General features: G+C 39.9%; 1 protein-coding gene and 1 long non-coding RNA gene across 5 annotated transcripts; one reads left to right on the forward strand and one right to left on the reverse strand.

The window, feature by feature from the left end:
• The first annotated feature begins 241 nt into the window (after positions 1–241).
• tap2t (transporter associated with antigen processing, subunit type t, teleost specific) lies at positions 242–15,275 on the forward strand. Of its 4 annotated transcripts, XM_011488416.4 has the most exons (13): positions 4,528–4,760; positions 5,441–5,501; positions 6,835–7,369; positions 7,443–7,557; positions 7,889–8,019; positions 8,086–8,291; positions 8,784–8,981; positions 11,243–11,371; positions 11,448–11,639; positions 11,716–11,889; positions 13,233–13,392; positions 13,958–14,094; positions 14,331–15,275. In XM_011488416.4, the coding sequence occupies exons 3-13, from the start codon at positions 6,868–6,870 to the stop codon at positions 14,529–14,531; spliced, it is 2,145 nt and encodes a 714-aa protein (XP_011486718.1). In that variant the 5' UTR covers positions 4,528–4,760; positions 5,441–5,501; positions 6,835–6,867; the 3' UTR covers positions 14,532–15,275. The 4 variants fall into 4 exon arrangements, with proteins under 4 accessions (XP_078794047.1, XP_011486718.1, XP_004080734.1 ...); XM_078937921.1 differs by lacking the exons at positions 4,528–4,760; positions 5,441–5,501 and adding an exon at positions 242–292; XM_004080686.5 differs by lacking the exon at positions 5,441–5,501 and having other exon boundaries at positions 4,536–4,760.
• On the reverse strand, positions 8,355–19,884 carry LOC110017172 (uncharacterized). The gene is made up of 3 exons (XR_002292468.2): positions 19,713–19,884; positions 11,514–11,676; positions 8,355–8,987 (listed from the first exon to the last, which is right to left on the reverse strand). It is a non-coding gene; the product is annotated as an uncharacterized LOC110017172 (long non-coding RNA).
• Positions 19,885–20,114: the final 230 nt, after the last annotated feature.

Below are 20,114 nucleotides of genomic sequence, written 5' to 3' on the forward strand. Positions count from 1 at the left end.
GAATTTTCCTATCAGCCTTCCCTTCTAAACGCATTTCCTTTAGTGGGTGTAGCAGGGCTTAAAAAAACTTTAAAGGAAAATAAAAATTATCTGAGAATATGACGTTCACTTTTAAACGCTAATATATATATTAAAAGTATATTATTCTCCGAGACACCGAATTGATACAAAATGTGTAACAGGAACGACCAGTAGGGGGGACTGTTTTTATTCTTCCGGAAAAATAAAAGGCAGTCAGACTGAGAGAGTCACGGGAAGAATGGCGGCCCATCTCGGTGGTCAGCGCCCCGAAGTAAGTAGCTTCTATGTTCAACACTAACAAACTTCTGTCTTCATGTTTTGATTGAGTCATTGTCTGGATACGTTTAGAAGGGAAGGCTGATAGGAAAATTCTAATGACCGAGCATTCCACTGGTATTTAAACGCAGCACTTACGGACGAATTTGTGAGACGTGAAAACAGTCTCACGTGCGTAACTTTGGCTTCGTGTGTGCATAACAAGGGATTCGTGCGTGTTTTTTAAAGATGTGTGTGTGTAAGTAGTTTCAAGCTGTTGTAATCTTAATTTATGCATACGTAAATTGCATTTTGTATTTTTTTCATTTTATATTTTTTAACTTATACACAAAACGTATTATGTGAGTAACAAATCACGCACAAATCCAAATTTATGCACAAATCCTAATTTACGCACGCACAAAGCAAGAATATGCATACACAAATCCTAATTTACGCACAAATCAAGAATTACGCACGCACAAATCCGACTGAGTCTAATTTCTCTCCATACATTTGTACTTTTCAAAAGTAGTTTGGTGAACATAAACCATTGTTTCACATGTAGTAGTACAGGCATTGCTGTTCAAAACTGTTTTATTGATTGATTTCAAGCATTGTAGTCAAAAGCAATAAAGAATGTACACAGATTTATCAAACTCATTACTGAAATGATGAAATGTATAAATACAAAAAGACAGGGAAAAACAAAAAAGCACTTTGTCAATTTGCTTAATTAAATATAGTGATCATTAACTAAAATCAAGTAGAGCTTGATTTAAAAGGGGTGGGAAGAAGCAAGCTTATATAATTCCACCCCTACTAAATTAGTTCATTTTATAGTTTTACATGGTTTGCGTAATCCGGTTCTGATCAGATTCTTTTCAGGTGACAAAATCCAGTGCCTAGTAATGATTGATTAATGAATGAAAATATTCATTCATGATTTCAGTAGCGGTAACCATTATGTAATCATTGGTTATCAGAAAACATGATCACATTAAACCAGTAATTATTGCTACACATTACAGATCAAGTAAAGAAAATCAATAGCTTATTGATTGTAATAAAAACATTTCAGTAATCATTATTGCACATCACACAATGTAAAACTCATTGGTTGTAATTAAAAAGGCTTTGATTATTTCACCACAATATTATTCAATATATTTAATTTTTCTTTAAAAACCTGTTCATTTTAAAACAGCATTTTCCACTCATTCTGAAAAACAGCAACAAGAAATAAAAACAAAGCTATTTTGGAAAATATTGATTTTGAAATCCGAGGTTCTGAAAAAAAGACAATTATTTTAATATTCAACATGATTAAAATGATTATTTTAAAATGCTGTTTTAAAAATAATGAACAGGTGTTTAAAGAAAAATGAAATATATTGAATAATATAATGGCTAATTTAAAATCTGTGTGCAGGTTTTTCATAATTTCATGATCTTTTTTTATATATTTACGAGAGATTTATTGGTTGATTGTGTATTTGCATGAAGTCATATTTATTTAATTAAATATTTATTTATTTAATTATGTACAGTATAGGACTCCAAGGGCTAGAAGTGATTCTTCTAGCCCTTGGAGTATAGGACTAGAAGTGATTCTTGTGGGACATCACAACTTCTATCTTTAGCTTCTGAAGTAAATTCGTCAATCTTGACAAAATGTTTTCTTCCTTAGTAAAAAAAAATAAAAAGGCAGGAAGCACTCATTGAACTTATTCATGACTTAGATTTACGCCTTTGCAAAAACACAGCAAAATTCTTCTTTTTTTATATTAAGCATCAATTTTAAGTTATAAAAGGTAAGATTTAGAAAAGGTTTGCAAAAACAGTCACACATTTCAATACAGTTTAGGCCTTAAAATTATTATTATTATTATTTTTTTTTTTTATTGAACTTTTCAAAGACAAAAATACAAACTCCCGCAGAGGATGAACACACCACAAAATACAAAAACACTAAGGGGGTAAAAAATACTCTGTCATAAACATATACTGTTAAAAACACTTACAAAAAATAAAATAATAAATAACAGGAGCCAAATGATAACACAGGACGGAAACTAGAATAAAAGCCACAAGGAAATTTGTTTAAATATTTTTTTAACACCTACTGAGGATTGTAATCTTTTCAGTGAGGAATAATATAATTTAAAATCGTTAATAAAACCTGGGAAGGAGGGCTTGGAACCTCTCCACTTGCAACAGTGGATATGGTATTTTCCTAAAAGTAAGATGATATTAATGATATTTGAGAAAGAATCATCAATATTTTCCATAAACAGCAAGACATCAGAAACAGTAGCGGTTTTAGGCACGGGCCATACGGGCGATCGCCCGGGGCGGAAAAATGACGGAGGGGCGGCACCAGCGGCTCAGCTCTTGTAAAATACTTTATGCACCACTATTGATTTACTTATATCACAGAGTTTGTAACAGCCTGAAACCTGGCGGCGCCCCCGCCCCGCAGCTGCGCTCCCTGCTGTCTTTGAGAAGTAGACGCAAATGTGTGTGAGAAGGAGAAGGGAGGGGGCGCGGGGTGAAGAAGGAGAAGGGAGGGGGCGCGGGGTGAAGGGTGCAGGCTGAGGTGAGCACGGAGCACAAAACGCATGCGCAAACCTGGCTGGATCTTCTTCCAGGGGGGCAACGGTCGCAGGCCGCGGCTCAGTGCTGGATGAAAAAATAAAAATAAAAATTATGTAGCGAATTGGCGCCCCTGGGTGCAGCTGCACGCGCTCCTGCTGGAAATGTTTGACGAACGGGAGGGGGGGGGGGCTGCGGGTATAAAAAAAGTATAAAAAAATCATGCTTTTTTGGTTATTTCAAATAAAAAATGGGAAAACAAAAAAAAATTCTTCACTTAGATGACAGTTGGTTTAGTCGACAGACTTGATACCTATGTCAGGACATTTATGCTAAATGCAAAAACATCTGAAATATGGAGAAAAAAGGTCAAAGTTGGTGCCCAATTTAGAAAGAAAAGAGAAGAAGAGGAGAAAAGAGACAAAGAAAAGGTTATTATCGCATAGCTAGATGCACGTTTTCTAAATTCGAATGCTACCTGCCCTACAACAACAACAACGTTGCAGAGGAAAAATCTCTTGTTTGGTCTATCATGACCAAAACTGAAGTAGGCCCAAATATTGCAAATAACGTCATTTTTAAGATATTTATTCTTAAATGTTTGCTCTGCCTTAACTTGTAACATTAGTTATGATTCGTGTGTCTGTCTGCTCTGCTGTAACACAAAGTTTTTGTTGTGTTTTATTGTTGTATATTAGTTCATAATGTTAAATAAGCTGTGATGGTAGCATGCTGCTGCTGCTTCTGCTGCTGCTGCTGCTGCTGCTGCTGCTGCTGCTGCTGCTGCTGCTGCTGCTGCTGCTGTTAGCTTTTCAAAACTCCAGTTGATCAAGTCATACCTGAGGTCACCAAAGTCTCAGGAGCAACTCACTAACCTGCTGTTGTTAATATCAATCATTCAGGGGGGGAGCAGATTTCATATGATGACGTTATTGACAAGCTTGCATCAGGAAGGCCACAAAGGTTAGGTTTTAGTGTTTTCTCTTCTTAGTGCTGCAGTTACATTTATTCTAGTGTATTATTAGTGTGATTTGTAGTTTATAATATTTATTTCAGATTGTTTGTGTTTATTAAATATTTCCTAACTGTATTTTCAGTTACAATAAATGGACAAAGTGACTCTATGGGGGGGGGGGGGGGGGGGGGGGGGGGGGCGCTAGAGGAGGGCCTCGCCCGGGGAGTAATTCAGGGTAGAACCGCCACTGATCAGAAATACCAAAAGGGGGAATGTTAAGTTTTAAATTAATCCAATTCCTTATTTGAGTCCAGAATTCCTTAGAGTAATCGCATGAAAAAAACAAATGTTCCAGCGTTTCCTCATTGGAGTTACAAAAAATGCAAGATTCCACGTCAAATTTAAATCTGCTTCGAAGAAAATCGGAGACAGGATAATATTTATTTATTATTTTGAAATGAGTTTCTTTTATTTTGGGCAGAACAGGCCATTTAATGTACTTTGAGTGTGCTTTAACTAACAGAGATTGGCTGTTGGAATAAGAGAATGATCTAAAAGAGGCCTTAAAATTATTAGTGCCTCACATTTTTACTTTTTGTTCCGGTATTACAATTATTTTGAAAAGTCTGGGCACTTCGATGCCATTATTTTGAAAGTTAACCCGGAAAGCCACGCAAAAAGTAAAAAATAGGGTTCAGAATACTGCCCTCTTGTGGTCTTTCCGTACACACGAGAAGTGCACTATATAGACCCGAAAACCTCTTTTAGTTGAACCCTGTAGTTCTGCTGTAGGGAAACTAACCCCACAAAAATAAGACTAGAGTGTCATGTTCCTGTTCCACGTCCGTTTCTTTGACAAACGCGCATGCGCCTCGAGCCGCGAGCAAAAGTGAAACCGAAAGACAGAACCTGCACCCAAAAACACTGACTGACGGTGAGTAACGACAATAAATTACAAGTACCGCTGCTATTTTTATGTAAAACTGCAGTGAAAGAGAACCACAACTTAACCCGCTTTAGCTAAGAATTAAGTACCCCTTAGTTTTCCAGCTACAGAAGACTGCATCCTTAGCCAAAGTCTCACAGTTGAACTTGGAAGTTTATTTTAGCAAATATTCTTTTAGCAAAATGACTACTACAGACCATCATGGGAGTATACTAACTAAATGTGTAGATAAATTCGAATATTTTAGGTTTAAAATACAGTAACTTCAAGCATACTGCCTCATTCTATTTACTATAGCCCAAGTACACTTGTCTTGAGTACATTTTGCTATGAGCAAATTTGTACAGTATTTAACAATAACACACATTTTTCTGTTTGCTTTGATAGAAGATATCAAGTTTTACATGATTATAACATAATATGTATAAAGTAGAATGAGTTGAGTTACAAGAAAAACTAGAAGAGTTATGAAATCACTGGGCTGCTGCTGTGAAGATAAAGATAAAGATAAAAAAAAGTCAAAACTCATCTAAATGCAGATTCCACCCAAAAAACAACTACGCATTTTACTACTGCATTAAAAAGGCAAATTTACTGAAGCTAGATTTCATTCACGACAAACGAACACATGTCAAACACAAGAAAACATGCTAAATCTCTTCATTCAGGTCCACTTCACTGACAGTCAGAAGCCCACAGAGAAGGAGCCACAAAGTCTGACTTCAGAAAGTAAGACACAGATTTATATTTATTCTGTTACTATTATAATAAATGGAAATGAATTATTGTTTATTATTTTGCATAAATAAAACACGAACACACAAAAATAGATATTCTTCAAAATACAAAAGTTTATAACAAATGACTTGATTTCCTTTCAAAATAAAAGACACCCTGTGTCACATAGGATCATTTCAATGGAGCAAAAATAGTAGTAGGAGTTTGCATTAACAAAAAAAAAGGCACTGTTTTACCTGTTTGTGGTGTATATCTCAGACAGAAACTTATAAATCTACCAAAACATTAAGTCAAAGTTATTTTAGTTTTTGCACCTTAAGTGTGAATTCTGGTTTTGCTAAGTGATCTATTAAATTTTTCTGTGATACACGGTGCTCACGCATCAATTTTATTGATACATTTATTGTTTAAGACGATTTCTTTTTAGGAAAATCTAAATTTTAGTTTCCCAGCACTCTGCTCTCTTGGGCTTCCGTTTTTTGGATTAACGCTCAGACGTTTAAGACGTTAAACTGGAAAGTAGCAAAAAGGAGTTTTTTCCTAAAAGACAGGAATCGATTCTGCAGTTCTGTGGTTTTCACTCTTCAGCGTGTTGGATCAACAAACCAACACGCTGCAAAATCTGTTTGAGGCTGTCGCTGCCACAAAGTGGGAGTAAGTGGGGTGAAAGAGCCTCTCGTTGCTCCGGAGCCCCAGGTTGCAGACCCTGTTCAGATGATGACAAAACCACCCACATTCTGTTTTTAACATGTTAGTTTTTAGATTCTGAGACACTTTTCTGCCCTTTGTGGGAAGTCAGTTGTCACTGTTGTTAGGCGTAATGGTTGTTGTCTGTAGGCGAAGCTTCATTTTTTGGATTCAGCATCATTGACTGTGTATGACTGCTGTAGTGAGAGTGGGAGAAAATGATTTACCTCTGGCTCCAACAAAGTCGCCATTTGTCAGTGATACGGACAGCGCCATGTTGGAACCAGATCAGTGAGCAATGATCGGAGTCAACATTTCTCTGACAACCACTCTGAATCTGTCAATCAAACACTGAACATTGGACATGAGACCACCTACTTTTATTGAGGCATCTGATTGGTTAGTTTATAACTTTCACTATAGAAAGAAATTAGGATTAGCAAGAACATGTTAAAAAAAAGTATCAAAGCAAGAATGGTTCTCCTGACCAATAGAATGAGTAACAGCTGTTTAGTCCTCTATAGAAGTCTCAGGGATTTTGGCTTCTTGGGGGCAGCAGGGGGGGGGGCACTCAGTCCAGTTCTCACTGTTCCACATCTAACGTTCAGCACCACACTGTCACCTTTGTTGTTTTTAGATCAAACTTCAACCCCACATCCTCTGAGGGAAAATGGGTGGGGTGGCCTTGCATGGAGTGCTGGTCGTTCTCCTGGATGTTCTCCTGAGCTCCTCTGTCTGGTTGTCCCTGTTCCTGCTGGAGTTCTCCAGCTGTGGTGGACTGGCAGGAGCGTGGGCCTCTGGGGCAGTAAGGTGGGCCGTCCTCCATGCGTTTGCCTCTGTGCTGATGGATGGAAAGCCCCACGGCGGGCTCCACCGGTTCGTGGCGCTCCACTGCCTCCTCACCCCTGTGTATGAAACGGGACTCTTCCTGAGGGCGCCCGCCGCAGAGTCGTACATGGGACCGTTCCCCGACGTCGGCGTGCTGCTGCTGGGGGCGGCCTCCTCAGCGTTGGCCTGTGCAGTTTGGGAAATCGGACTGTTTGGAGAGCAAAAGGAAAAGGACAGCGCTAACTTGGATGCTAAGAAGCTGCTGGCGAGGGTGCTGATTTACTATAAACCAGACACACTTTACCTAATCGCGGCTTTCACCTTCCTCATTTTAGGAGTCATCTGTAAGTATCCCAGACAAATAATCTGTCCTGTGGATTAAAGTGTAGACCACTACAGGTAACTCTTGTCTTACAGGTGACACTTACATCCCTTTGTATGAAGGGAAATTAATCGATATGATCAGCGGTCAGGCTCGTCAGACTCACTTCGCCTCTGCAATTGGACTGCTGATCCTTTATTCTGTTGGAAGGTAAAAAAAATTCTGTTTCTTTTATTCCTCCAAAGAAATGACCGTATTTCTCCAGTTTGGCTGGGGGGGCGACTCAGACTCACGTGCGACTTATAGTCCGAAAAATATGGTAATCAAAAAGTCTTTGAGTGATATTTCTGGTGATTTGATAAACTGTTCTTTGAAAAATCTCAGTAACTTTTTGGAAACGCGAGACTCTAACACCAACGTGTTTGATTTTGTGGCTGCCAAGCGAGGCTGCAGCTCGTCTTGATGAGGGTATGGAGCGAAAATGTGCCCAACAAATTTCCAACAATAAAAACTAACGCTTTAAATGTCATTCTTTCAATAGCTCACTTTTCTCCGGCTTCAGAGGAGGAATATTCATGTGTTCACTGGCCAGGCTAAACAAGAGGCTGAAGCACTTCCTGTTTCACAGCCTCCTCCGGCAGGAGATTCACTTCTTTGAGGAGAACAAACCAGGTGAGAAGAAAATGTGAAACAGCTCACTCTCCTGTTACCTACGACATTCGTTTTTCCAACCCAAAGGGCAGCTTTCCTCCCGCCTGCACAGCGACATTGATCGGATGGGCCGGACTGTGGCGTTGAACGCTAACGTAGCAGTTCGGAGCACGGTCAAAACCTGCCTCATGCTCAGGGTGATGCTGGGACTGTCCTGGGAGCTCACGCTGCTCACCTGCATAGAGATGCCTCTTCTGGCCATGATACAAAACAAATACATCACCCTGAACAAGGTAAGACAAAGGGGGGCAAGTCTATAAGACTGGATGCACACTTTTCTAGTTAAACTAAAGTCAGTGTTGACGTGTCTTATTTATACCAAAATTATGTTACTTTTGTTGTTTTTTTTATTTTACAATGAAGTATTAGGTTAAAAAAAACAACAACAAACAAATAAAGTAGAAAAAAAACAAGATAAGAAAAACTCTACAGTTTATGAGAATAAAGTCCTAATTTTTTGAAAAAAAGAGGTAAAATATACGAGAACTAAAGTCATACAATTATGAAGAAGAAAAAAAGGAAATTTGGTTCTAATGAGATGGAAATTTTTGTACACATTTTATTACCATTTTACCTTTTCCCCATCATTTTTTGAGACATTTTTTGATCATTTTGATCCTCATTTTCCTCCTGTTCAAGTATAGTTTTTGAGGTACAAAATGTGTCTTTTTTTTGCAGATTGTTTCATGTTATTAAATGTTTCATAAAAAATCTCCAATAACTAGGAGCTGAAGGATCAGACACAGGAATGCCACGCTGATATCAAAGACCTGGCGTCCCAGACGATCGGTGGAATCCGAACAGTCCGAACCTTCAGGGCGGAGAAAGAGGAGCTGAGGCGGTATCACGCTTCTCTGGAGACGCTGTGTTCCATCAGGAGGCGCTCGGGGGTCTACGGCGCGGTGTATCTCCTCTGTCGGAGGGTAAGGCTTCAGGGGAGGAAGATTACTTAGAATTACTTGGAATTTGTGATTAGTTTGTAAAGATCAAGAGAAAATAATTTCATAAATAAAACTTTTGCTTGATTAGAAGCAGTTAGAAACCTCTTTTAAGGCAGGATTTTTACTCTGTTGTCATTAGATCACAGGATCCAAAATTGGGCCCAATCATGTAGCTTCAGATTCTGTGTCGTTTCCTGATCAGGGATCAGATATTCATTTTGTTCTTAATATGATCTGTGCTGCATATTTCAAGCTTATAGTAACACAAATACTTTACCAGAAATTGGTATATTATGATCTAGGGGTGTAGGAAAAGCGATTCGGCGATATATATCGTGATATTTCACTTGGTGATACTTGTATTGATTTAAAATGCTGTCAGGATGATATTTATTGAATTATTTATGAGCGTTCTTCAGTGTCTGACTCTTGTTTTCCACTTAAACCTCCGACCGCTAGTTGTCAGCAGAGCAGATTGAGTCTCTTTGAGCGGCTCTACTCGCACAAAAAAACAAGATCTCACTAGAACCAGCTTGTGTTAAATATTCAGTTTTTGCTGTTAGGAGACATGCACTACCCACAGAACCCTGTTGGTTAAGGCACATTCATTTTATGTTTTTTTAAGATTTCTTCATTTACCAAAAGAAAAGCACTTTGAATTTATTTGGGTAAAAGCAACCTGTATATGAGATACAGTTGCAGTGCTTAAAGTTGTGATCTTGAAATAAAATTAAATGTATCATTTTATTACAATGGGAGGCATATTAATATCCAGGTAGAGTTTTTTTCCTAATTCATAAAATTGTTCTTGTTACATATTGTATTGTTAGACTCTTGCCAATACACACCCCTATAATGAACAGATCACAACATTTTACTGTAATAAAATGGATATCATACTAGTTCGAGTAGGAGGCACACAAAAACAGAAAAGTTACTTATATGTCCACAGATTTGGACTTCTAATGAACGTCTTAAACTGACAGGAAGTGTCTATGGGTTTGTTTTATTGAAAACAACGACCTATGAAGAAAAAAAATATTTTTTACTCTTTTTAAATGAGAATTAAATTGAGAGATGGTAGTGAGACGGCTGCCAAACGGCCCGTATACAAAAGGCAAGTTCCAGGAAAAAGTCGTTTAAAAAAAAAAAGAAATCCATAATGTCTCAAAAACAACCGAAACATATAAATGGTTACGTAAGGGTTGATGGTTAAAGGGTAAAGTGTGCGTTATTGCTTTTCAACGCACGCCGTGGAAGCCTGAACCGTGGTTGCTTTCGCGAAGAGCGTCAAAAAGTAATTACGCATACTTCGAAGGCCATTAACCCGCTTATACCATGGTCAGTTACAGAAGCAATACATATTAACCAGTTTGTAGTCCTTAATTCGTGTTTTTTCCCCCGATTTGGATCGCTATTCTCACAAAAAGCGGACTATATGGTACGTGATGCGGCGCGTAACATATAGTCCGCGTCGTGCAGCCCCACCGCTGCAGTCAAGATTCTGCGATATATACACGCTGATCGTCCCGATGGGTTGAATAAAGCATCAGTTCAGAGAGAAAGTTCACCTCTTACCGCTTTTTTTTGTCCAAATGATGAAGCAAAATGTTGTCTTAAAGAAGCCGGCACAGTGATACAAAACATTTAAGCCATGTGACCGGAACTTCTTTTTTCACCGTGCGGTTATCAGGTTTTAATGCACACCCAGCAGCCGATCAGAATCGAGTATTCAAACGGAGCATGGTATAAATTGATATAAGGTAGTCATGAAAACTCCTCATCAAATTCATGCTACAGCATCGGTTTTGGATGGAAGTCATCATTAATTTTTAAGAATAACAAACGATCAAAAATGTTCAACAGAGCTGGACACCGAACTGTCTCACATGACTAAGCATCCTCTATTTTTACTAGTTAATAGTTAACTATTTACTCTAGTTGATAGTTGCACTATTTGTACCTGAATGTTCACGCTACTTCACAGAAGTGCTCACTTTTAGTGTTAAATGATAAAGGGAGGTTCATAAAAATAGAGAAAAACCTGGATCTGGATCTTAAATTTGTTCACGTTTTAAATGTGTTACAAAAGTATCAGATCAGACAATCAAATTACTCGGAATCGGATCGGGGACCAAAATATTGTATCGGGACATCCCAAGTTAGTCACAAATGATGCTTGTAGACAAAAATGCAAATTTGAGTGAAGTTAGTGAACATCCCCTCCCTCTGGTTTCCTTCAGGTGGTGACTCTAGGAATAAAGCTCATCATGCTGATTCAGGCTCGCAGTCTCATCTCCTCCGGCCAGCTCAGCGTCGGGAGTCTGCTGACCTTTTTCTTGTACCAGAAGCCCATGTCAGTCAACTTAAGGGTGAGTTTATCGGTTTGAAAGAAAAATCGGCAACAGTGATCGGCTGCTAATGATCAATGATTGACTTTTGTCACAGGAGATCATGTTTTGCCGTGGAGAAACAATGTCAACGGTTGGGGTCATTGCCAAGGTGCTGAGTTACCTGGACAGGGAACCAAAGTGCAAGAAGGAAGGAGACTTGTGTCCGGAGAAGCTGGAGGGGAGAATTGTTTTCCAAGATGTCTCCTTCAGCTACCCCTCTGCTCCTCCAGGTCAATTCGCTCTGAAGGTCTGTGTCTGTTAGCGTGGCGTAGAATCATGTCGAACTGTTGGAAAAAGCCACAACTGTGTTATTTCCCCTCCAGTCAGTGTCGATGGAGTTGCAGCCGGGGAAGATCACGGGCCTGGTAGGTCTCTCTGGCAACGGGAAGACTTCTTGTGTCAGCCTGCTGAAGAGGCTGTATGAACCTCAGGAGGGTCAGATCCTGCTAGACGGAAAACCGCTTCATCTATACCAAAGCAAGTACCTTAACCAGAAGGTACGATAACACAACCAGATCAACTATTTTTCTTCAGTTACAAGCAAAATGAGTGACTTGGATTTATTGTGCCTCTGTGAAAACAGAAATAGCAAAAGGACATTTTTTTAAGCAATCATAATAGTAATGGATTGGATTTATCTGCGCTTTTCCAGACGCTCAAAGCACTTACAATGTGTCCATTATTCATTCCCTCCTCGTTCATGATAAGATACTAATGTAGCCACAGCTGCCCTGGTGCAGACTGACAGCTGACCATCACCCAGACATTCATACACATTCACACACCAGTGAAGCAACACTGGAGGCAGGGAGGGTGAAGTGTCTTGCCCAAGGACACGGCAGTTAGCTGGGGGGGATCGAGCCGCAGACCCTCCGATCATTGGCCGACCTTCTCAACCGCCTGAGCCACTGCCACCCATAAAAACCGAGCCTTGTTTTTTAAGTTTTAAAGTTCAAGTTCGTCTGCATTGAACAACTTCTGAGCAGACATTAAAGAACTTTTCCTGCAAAACTTGTGCACCTCCAAAGGGTTTGTTTATTTTTTATTGGCCCCAAGCCAGGCAAACTGTCAATTCTGCATATGCAGAAACAATCATAGAGCGGCAAAAGCAGCAGGAACAGGGATCCAAGGACCCTCTATGTTGTTTTTAACATATTCTTGTGACATTTTTTTGTTATGATGGAGAAAACAAAGCTCAAAATTCTTCAGAATGAACATAAAAATGTTTGGTCCTGCACTGAAACTAAAACAATAGAATTGACCAAATGTTACTTGATACAAGCAAAATTCCTCTTAAAAAACGATCCACAAAAACTCGACGCCAAACAAAGTCTGCTTGGTAAAGTTGCCAAAGCTTTCTTGTAAATGTTCTTTCAGCTCTTTCAAGCTGCTCTGTTTATATTTGAAAATCTCAAAAGTGTACCAAACTCCTGAGGAGAGTCATTGTAGAGCGGACGAATGTTTTTTCAGTCCAAATGCCCAAAAAAAAGTCTGAGGCTGTTGGATGCCACAGATAAATCCGTGGGTCAGTGCAGTGCCAGGCTTTTAGTTTGATCCTTTAAAATCAACACACTCTGCCTTTTCAAACTCAGGGTAAAACTATATTAACAAGCCCATATTTCAGTTCAATCCTGGATGTGTTAATCTAAAAGACAAAGGGGCCCCTGGTAAAAACATCAGAAAAAGACTTTCACATTTAAGAGGAGCATCTTGTACTGAAGGTTGTTAGAACATTGAAACTTTCTTAGGGCTTTGAAAGATGACTAGATGTCCTATTTCCAGTCCTGACACTGAAAATGTAACACTAAGGCCTTTTTTTAAATGATCCTCCTGCCTGCAGATTGCCCTGGTTTCCCAGAATCCCGTGCTGTTTTCAGGCTCCCTCAGAGACAACATTGTTTATGGTTTGAAGGACTGCCCTCCTGAGAGGGTTGAAGCTGTTGCGAAGAACGTCAACGCCCACAGCTTTATTTCAGAGATGGAGAATGGATATGACACAGGTAAGTTTCATCCCAGTCATCTTCATCAAAACAAGACTTCAGCTAAGAGGATCAAGAGTGTTGCAGGAGATGCTTGTGGACCTTCTTTAAATCATTCAAATGTGGACACTTGTAGGCTGGTTTACATAAAACCTAATTAAAAGATAAAGTGTGTTATTCATTTAAAACAATTGTAGAATATTATGACCTAATTTAGTCAAGAGCATTCCAGCATTATCTTTGCTGGATTTCAATAACAATTTGTTGAAAAAGGCCCACAAATTGAGAAGCGAAGTAATGCTCATGCTGAGTGAATAGAGGAAAACTCCCTCTAAAATGAAAGATTAGCAAATGACCTTCAGCGGAACTAGGTGGAGTAACCGCCTGCCGTGTCCAGTTTGGGCCAGAGAGGACAGGAAAGAGACAAACAAAGCAGAGAAACTAGAGAGGAGTTTATGGTGAGCTGCACACATCCTCAGAAAACCGTCCCCAAAATGACCAACAGATCATCAAAAATCTTTGTGCCCCAGATTTTGTTTGTTGAGTTTCAGACTTTGTGGGGTTTTGGGAAACTTTGTTCTCTCAGATGTTGGAGAGTGTGGAGGCAAACTCTCAGAGGGACAGAAGCAGATCATCGCCGTGGTCAGAGCTCTGGTTCGAGATCCAAAGGTCATCATTCTGGATGAAGCAACCAGCAAATTAGATATAGAGTCTCAGCACACAGTAAGTAAAGAAAACGTAAACTCCAACTGTTGTCTTAATAGACATTCTTCTTTCTGAAATATCCCCTGAACTCTGCTGTGCAGTGATTCCATCCTGAGCTGTTCTCATATATGTTGCTTTAGACTGACTGGAGCCAACGATATGTCCGTTAGCAGCTTTCATTTGAATGTTTCAAGTGTTGGTTCGTCTGTAAACATGTAATGACTGTTTGATGTGGTGCGCCTCTCTCTCCTCAGGTGCTGAAGGAAGTTCTTTCTCAGAGGCGGACAGTCCTGATTGTGACTCATCAGCTGAAGATTCTAGAAAAGGCGGATCACATCATCTTCCTGGAGCAGGGGTCCGTCGTGGAGGAGGGGACTCACCTGGAGCTTATGGACAGGAAAGGACACTACCATCGTTTAAAGGAGGAGTTGTTCTCAAAGCAGCTGAACTGTTGAAGCTGTTTGTCCACTGTTTACCGGCTCATAAAGGTGGAAATGAAGGTTCTGCTGCATCCTCTTTGTGCTTTCCTCTCATGTTATGCGTCACCCTGAACCAGGAGAACCGAGCAGATCTTGAGCAGTCAAGACAGGATCTTAAGTCTCAGATGTGTTGGAGAACATAAACACATTTATGCGTGAAGGGAAGGTTTTGCACGTGCAACTGGGTAAAAATGCATCAGATGTGGTCAAACCTGATGTTCACTCAGTCTTCTTATCATGGTGTGTGTGTGTATGGAAGTGTGTATGGAGGTGGGTGTGCGTGTGTGTGTGTGTGTGTGTGTGCATGTCTGTCTGTGTTTGGGGGGGGGGGCATTGTGCAGGTTTTAAACAAAATATTTGTCCTGTCCTTTTTTTTTGTGATTTTTTTTTTACGTAAAGCACTTTGAGTAGCATGAATTGTAAAAGTGCTATACAAATGAAGTTTGATTTGATTCAGTCTAATTCAACTTCCCTTTCAAAGTAAAAGTTTGCCAAACATTGTTTTTACATTACTGCATATTTACTGCAATATTTCAGTTTTTTTAGGCTTCTTGGGTAATTGTATTTTTAGTTAAATCTTCTGTTGCTTTTTGAATGTCCTCTGTGTAAAGAATCTATTTAAACTGTTTCAAGAAAAATGTAACTACAGACACATATAATATAATAGATCCGCTGATTGTGCAGATCTTGACTTGTAAACCATAAAACTTTTTGACAAAATTATTTCAATTTCAATTTCGGGGTCACGGGGTTGCCGGAGCCTATCCCGGCCACTTGGGCGAAGGCAAGGGATGCCCTGGACTGGTCGCCAGTCTGTTGCAGGGTAGAATATCTTCAATCACACATCCATTCGCTCTCACACTCACACCTATGGACAATTTAGAGTTGCCAATCATGAATTATGAAGCATGTTTTTGGATGGTGGGAGGAAGCTGGAGATCCCGGAGAAAACCCATGCATGCACGGGGAGAACATGCAAACCACACACAGAAAGGTCCCCCGTTGATGTGTTTTTCATGTCCCCCAGCCGGGACTTGAACCGGGGGCCTTCTTGCCGTGGCAAGAGCGCTAACCACTGCGCCACCGTGCAGCCCTTTTGTTGCTGTTCATTGAAGTGAAATTACAGAACAGGTTTTCCATTTTGTTTAGAACAGTATTGTCACGGTGTATCAGGATGACCAAGACGCAGGAACCAAGGGGCAATTGGAGATTTTTTTTTTAAATCAGCACAGTCCGGCTATTTATGTGTGAAGGTCCCTGCTTTTGCTTTTTACATGAAAAAAAGTTTTTACCATGCAAAGCACTTTAAGTTATAGGAATATGAAAGGGCTTTACAAACAAAAGTTTATTTTGATTTATAAATAAAAATGACTACATAGCAAATTTCACCCATTGCAGGTTATTTTTAGAACATTACTGTAATAATTGAGGGAAGACTGTATTACAAAAAAGTGAAACTATGGCTGGTAGAAACATTTCTGCTAATGAATCTGAACACGAGCCTGCCTGCATTACACTTCAACATGTATGGAAACCCTTAATGCGTGTGTATGTGCACGAGTGTGTATGCATATGCATGCGTGTGTTCATGTGCATTTGTGTGCGCATTGTATGCACGTGTGCAAATATGTTAAGATGTGCATGCATGTGTATACAAGTGTTTGCATGTATTGTGTGTTTATGTGCATGTGTGTTTGTAAAAAATGTGTGTACCGGTTTGTGCACGTGCTTACAACTTCGTGTTTGTACATGTGTATTTTTGAGTGTGTAGGACTCTGCTACAACTCTGCCCAATTAAGAGATTTTGTCTTTTGCCGATAACAGTCTGATTGTCCTTGTTGTGTTGGCCACATTGTGTTCATACTGATTTATCTGAGCACAACATAAATGAAGTCCACACTACCAGTCCAAACATGTCAAAGAGCCTTTAACCCTTGTGCTATCCTAGGCACTTTAACATTGGGAGTTGGGTCATCTAGACCCACTAGACAGTGCTCTGAACCTTTTTTCTTCAATGATTTGTGATCTTCACTGGTGTCCATGGATTACATTAAATCTTTCCACCTTTATCCACCTTTGTCATGGTAGGGAGAACACGTCAATGCAACGGTGGGGTCATAGGATAACACAAGGGTTAAATATTCACTCCAATGACAATGTTCTCGTAGCATATTTCTCATTATGAAGGACACATATGAAGAACGTTAATATTAAAATTGGATTTAGTTATTAGGATTAGTTATTCAAATAGTTGCGAGTCAGGAGCAGATGAGGAAAAAATGCAGTTTCAAAAGCTTGTAGCGTGAATCTCAGTTTTTCACAGATGAAAGCTTTTGTGTTACAGCAAAGGGTTTGACAGCATGTTAAATTGTAAAATGAAAAGAAGGAGTGTACAGCAGTGACAGAAACTCCTCAAGTTAAACATTATATGTCCATACCAGAATTATGATAAGGAGGCCTAAACAAACCCTAATCTGTCTTTGACCTTCTCCCAACAGTTTGTCAGGAGTTCATTGTAGATCCTTGAAAAAAAATGTAGAGTTACATACTTAGACAAGGTTGTGTTGTTGTTTACAAGTAACTATTTGCACAACAGCAAGACCCTGGCAATAGCTTCAGCAGCTTCAGGACTTAAATTCATGCATCAACAGAAGCTGCGGTACAGTGACACTTCCATGGGGATACCTAAAAGCAGCTTTGGGGTTCCAACTGGATCGATGACAACAGTTCAAGCATGCATTGCAAAAATAGGCCCCTTAGAAATGTCAAAAAATTCACTGGCAAAATTTCTTTAAATAAGCAAAAGAAATCAAATCTGTCAATGGGATAAGAAAAATGGTCTTGGCAAGAATTTCTACTTTAAGAACAAAATTCTAGACACAGAGAAATTTTTTCTCAAACTAAGATTATTTTGCTATTGAAAAACTTTACTGATAGGAACATTTTTCTTGTAAGACAGAAAATAGAATTCAGTTTTCGCAGGAAGAACAGTTTTCTAATGATCGGTACTTTAATATGTACACATGTATTTGATAAATAGCTGCTTATCTTAGGGAAAAAATTATGTAAAGTAAGAGGTAATCCTAATTTTAAACACAATCCTTTGTGAATCCTAGATTCTGAAAGATGGCTGCAATCAAGAAAGCAAAGCTTTCACTGTTTTCACTAAAAACGAGTTGCGTGGACAAACCAGATCAATAATCCTCAACGGTATGTCAACATGTTGCTCTAAATAATGATGACCTCCAGGAGAACCAGGTTCAGTAACCACCGTTTGCGTCCAGTTTGGGCCGGAGAGGACAGGAAAGAAACAAACACAACAGAGAAACTAGAGAGGAGCTCAGTGACTGCACAGAAAACAGTCACAATATAACAAGAAATGAATGTCAAATGATGGTCATCAGCGTTGCTGGAGAAGGCGAGGTGAGCGATACTCCACAGTCAAGGCATCACCAGTCAGTGCAAAACTCGTGTGGTCATTGTCGATGGTCCAGTCGATGCACGTTCTTACCTCAGAGACATCATGGAGCCCATCATCATCATCATCCCTGAGTTTCACCAGCACATCCCCAACTTTCTGTTCATGGAGGACAATGCTCCACCACATGGTGCCAGAATTATCACAGCTGGACCTCAGGAAGTGAGAGGGCCTTATCGATCAATCAATCATTATATATAAAAAGCGCTTCTCATACTTGGCCTTGCAATTAAAAACAAAACTAGCCACCGAAATTGAAAAAAAGCCAGGCCACCCTTTAACCCCCTCCCCTCCATCAACACATACATCCCATGACCCCACTCACAATGAAGACTTATACAACTAAAGAAACCTCAGGCTTGGCTCTGCTGTGAAGAAACAGTATTTTGAAAATCTCCTAAGGAACATCGCCACAGTGGCCACCCAGACCGGGACAGCAATGAAGTCCACTCCACAGCCGTGAGGCTGCAATGTTAAACTCCAGCCACCCCGGCAAGGGCGACAACCACCCCACATCAAACTGGCAAGCCCTGGTGGAAAGGATCCTCATAGGGAACACTGGGGCTAAAATCATAAGAAAGACGTTAAAATTAAATACATAACATCGAAAATCAAACTAGATACAGAAAATAATAAAACTAATAAAAAATGATAAATGGCAGAACAAAGCCATAAGGTATGGCCAGAAATGCCCCATGACCTGAACCCCATAGAGCAGGGGTGGCGAACAAGTTTGACACAAAGAGCCGCCATTTTAACTGTGAGAGTCAAAGAGACACACGATGCACTGACCTGCCAAGACATACACACACAATCACGCAATTAAAGCCATATCATTTCCCATAAACACTCCTCTCTTTACAATACAACAGCAAGTATTGTACTAGTGTTTATTTCAAGGCAAGTGTCCACTCTCAATACATTTATCAAATGCAGCTTAGCCAGAGTTAACACAGCGGCTACCTTGGAGGTCAGATAGCACCTCAACACACAGGAATTAAGTTTACTATTATTATTTGTTTTTAATACCCTCTGGTAGATTTGAGTGTGGTTTAGGAGGCAGAAAAACTAAATTTGAAATGAGGCACAGAGCAACAAATGGAAATGAAATACCCATCATAAATGTTCAATTTTGGTTATTTGGGATTATTTTTATCATTATTTTTGTCTTAGTTGGTTAACTGAAGGACTGGCACCCGAGGAATCAGGGATCGTTTCCCAGGGGGCGCGATACTCTTCATCTCGTGTAGGATCTTGGGCAAGACCCTCACACTACTGTCTAATGTAGCCACAGCAGGGCCCAAGTCTGGGTCTCCCTGTGCTGGTCCCCAGCTCGGACACGTAGGGCTGTGTCAGGAAGGGCATTCTGTGGAAAAATCCCAGCCAAACCACCTGTACGAATCAGTGTAAGCTGATTGGCTGTGGCGACCCCTGAAAGGATGTGCTGAAAGCTGAACAACAATCTATGTCAGGAGTGATAAATAAAAAAATAATGATAATGGTGTTTCTTCTCATTCATTATTAGTAATATCAAAGGGAACTTTTATGTATTTCGATAAAATTCAGACCAAATAGGAAAAGCCCTGATGTAAATAACATTTCTAACTTATTCTAATTCTCAGCAAGCCATTTAGGAATACTAATAACATTTATAAAGTCTATTTCCTATATGTACCAACCTGGTTCTGCATCAGACGCATGCTCAGAGCTCTCCAACCATCCAGGTCTCTAAATCAATGAAAACACAACAGAGCTCCATTTCTGGGCCCCTCTGACTGAGTGACTGCTCTGTTTTCTGCAGTATTGACTTGAAGTCGCCCCTCTGGGTGGATCTCGTGCATTTGTAGTAGGCTGGTTTCAGTGGCGGTTCTACCCTGAATTACTCCCCGGGCGAGACCCTCCCCAGGCCCCCCCCCCCCCCCCCCCCCCCCCCCCCCCCCCCCCCTAGTCACAACAGAACTTTGTTTGTCTTTGTCAACTGACATGTTATATTGTCATTGAAATTAAGAAGTGGATACAAAAGATGTCAGAATTCTGAACAGCATTATAATAGTTATCAGAACACAAAAAATAAAAGACCA

This window comes from Oryzias latipes, chromosome 19, assembly GCF_053564925.1.
Source record: "Oryzias latipes strain Hd-rR chromosome 19, Olatipes_Hd-rR_3.1".
NCBI classification, from domain to species: domain Eukaryota; kingdom Metazoa; phylum Chordata; class Actinopteri; order Beloniformes; family Adrianichthyidae; genus Oryzias; species Oryzias latipes.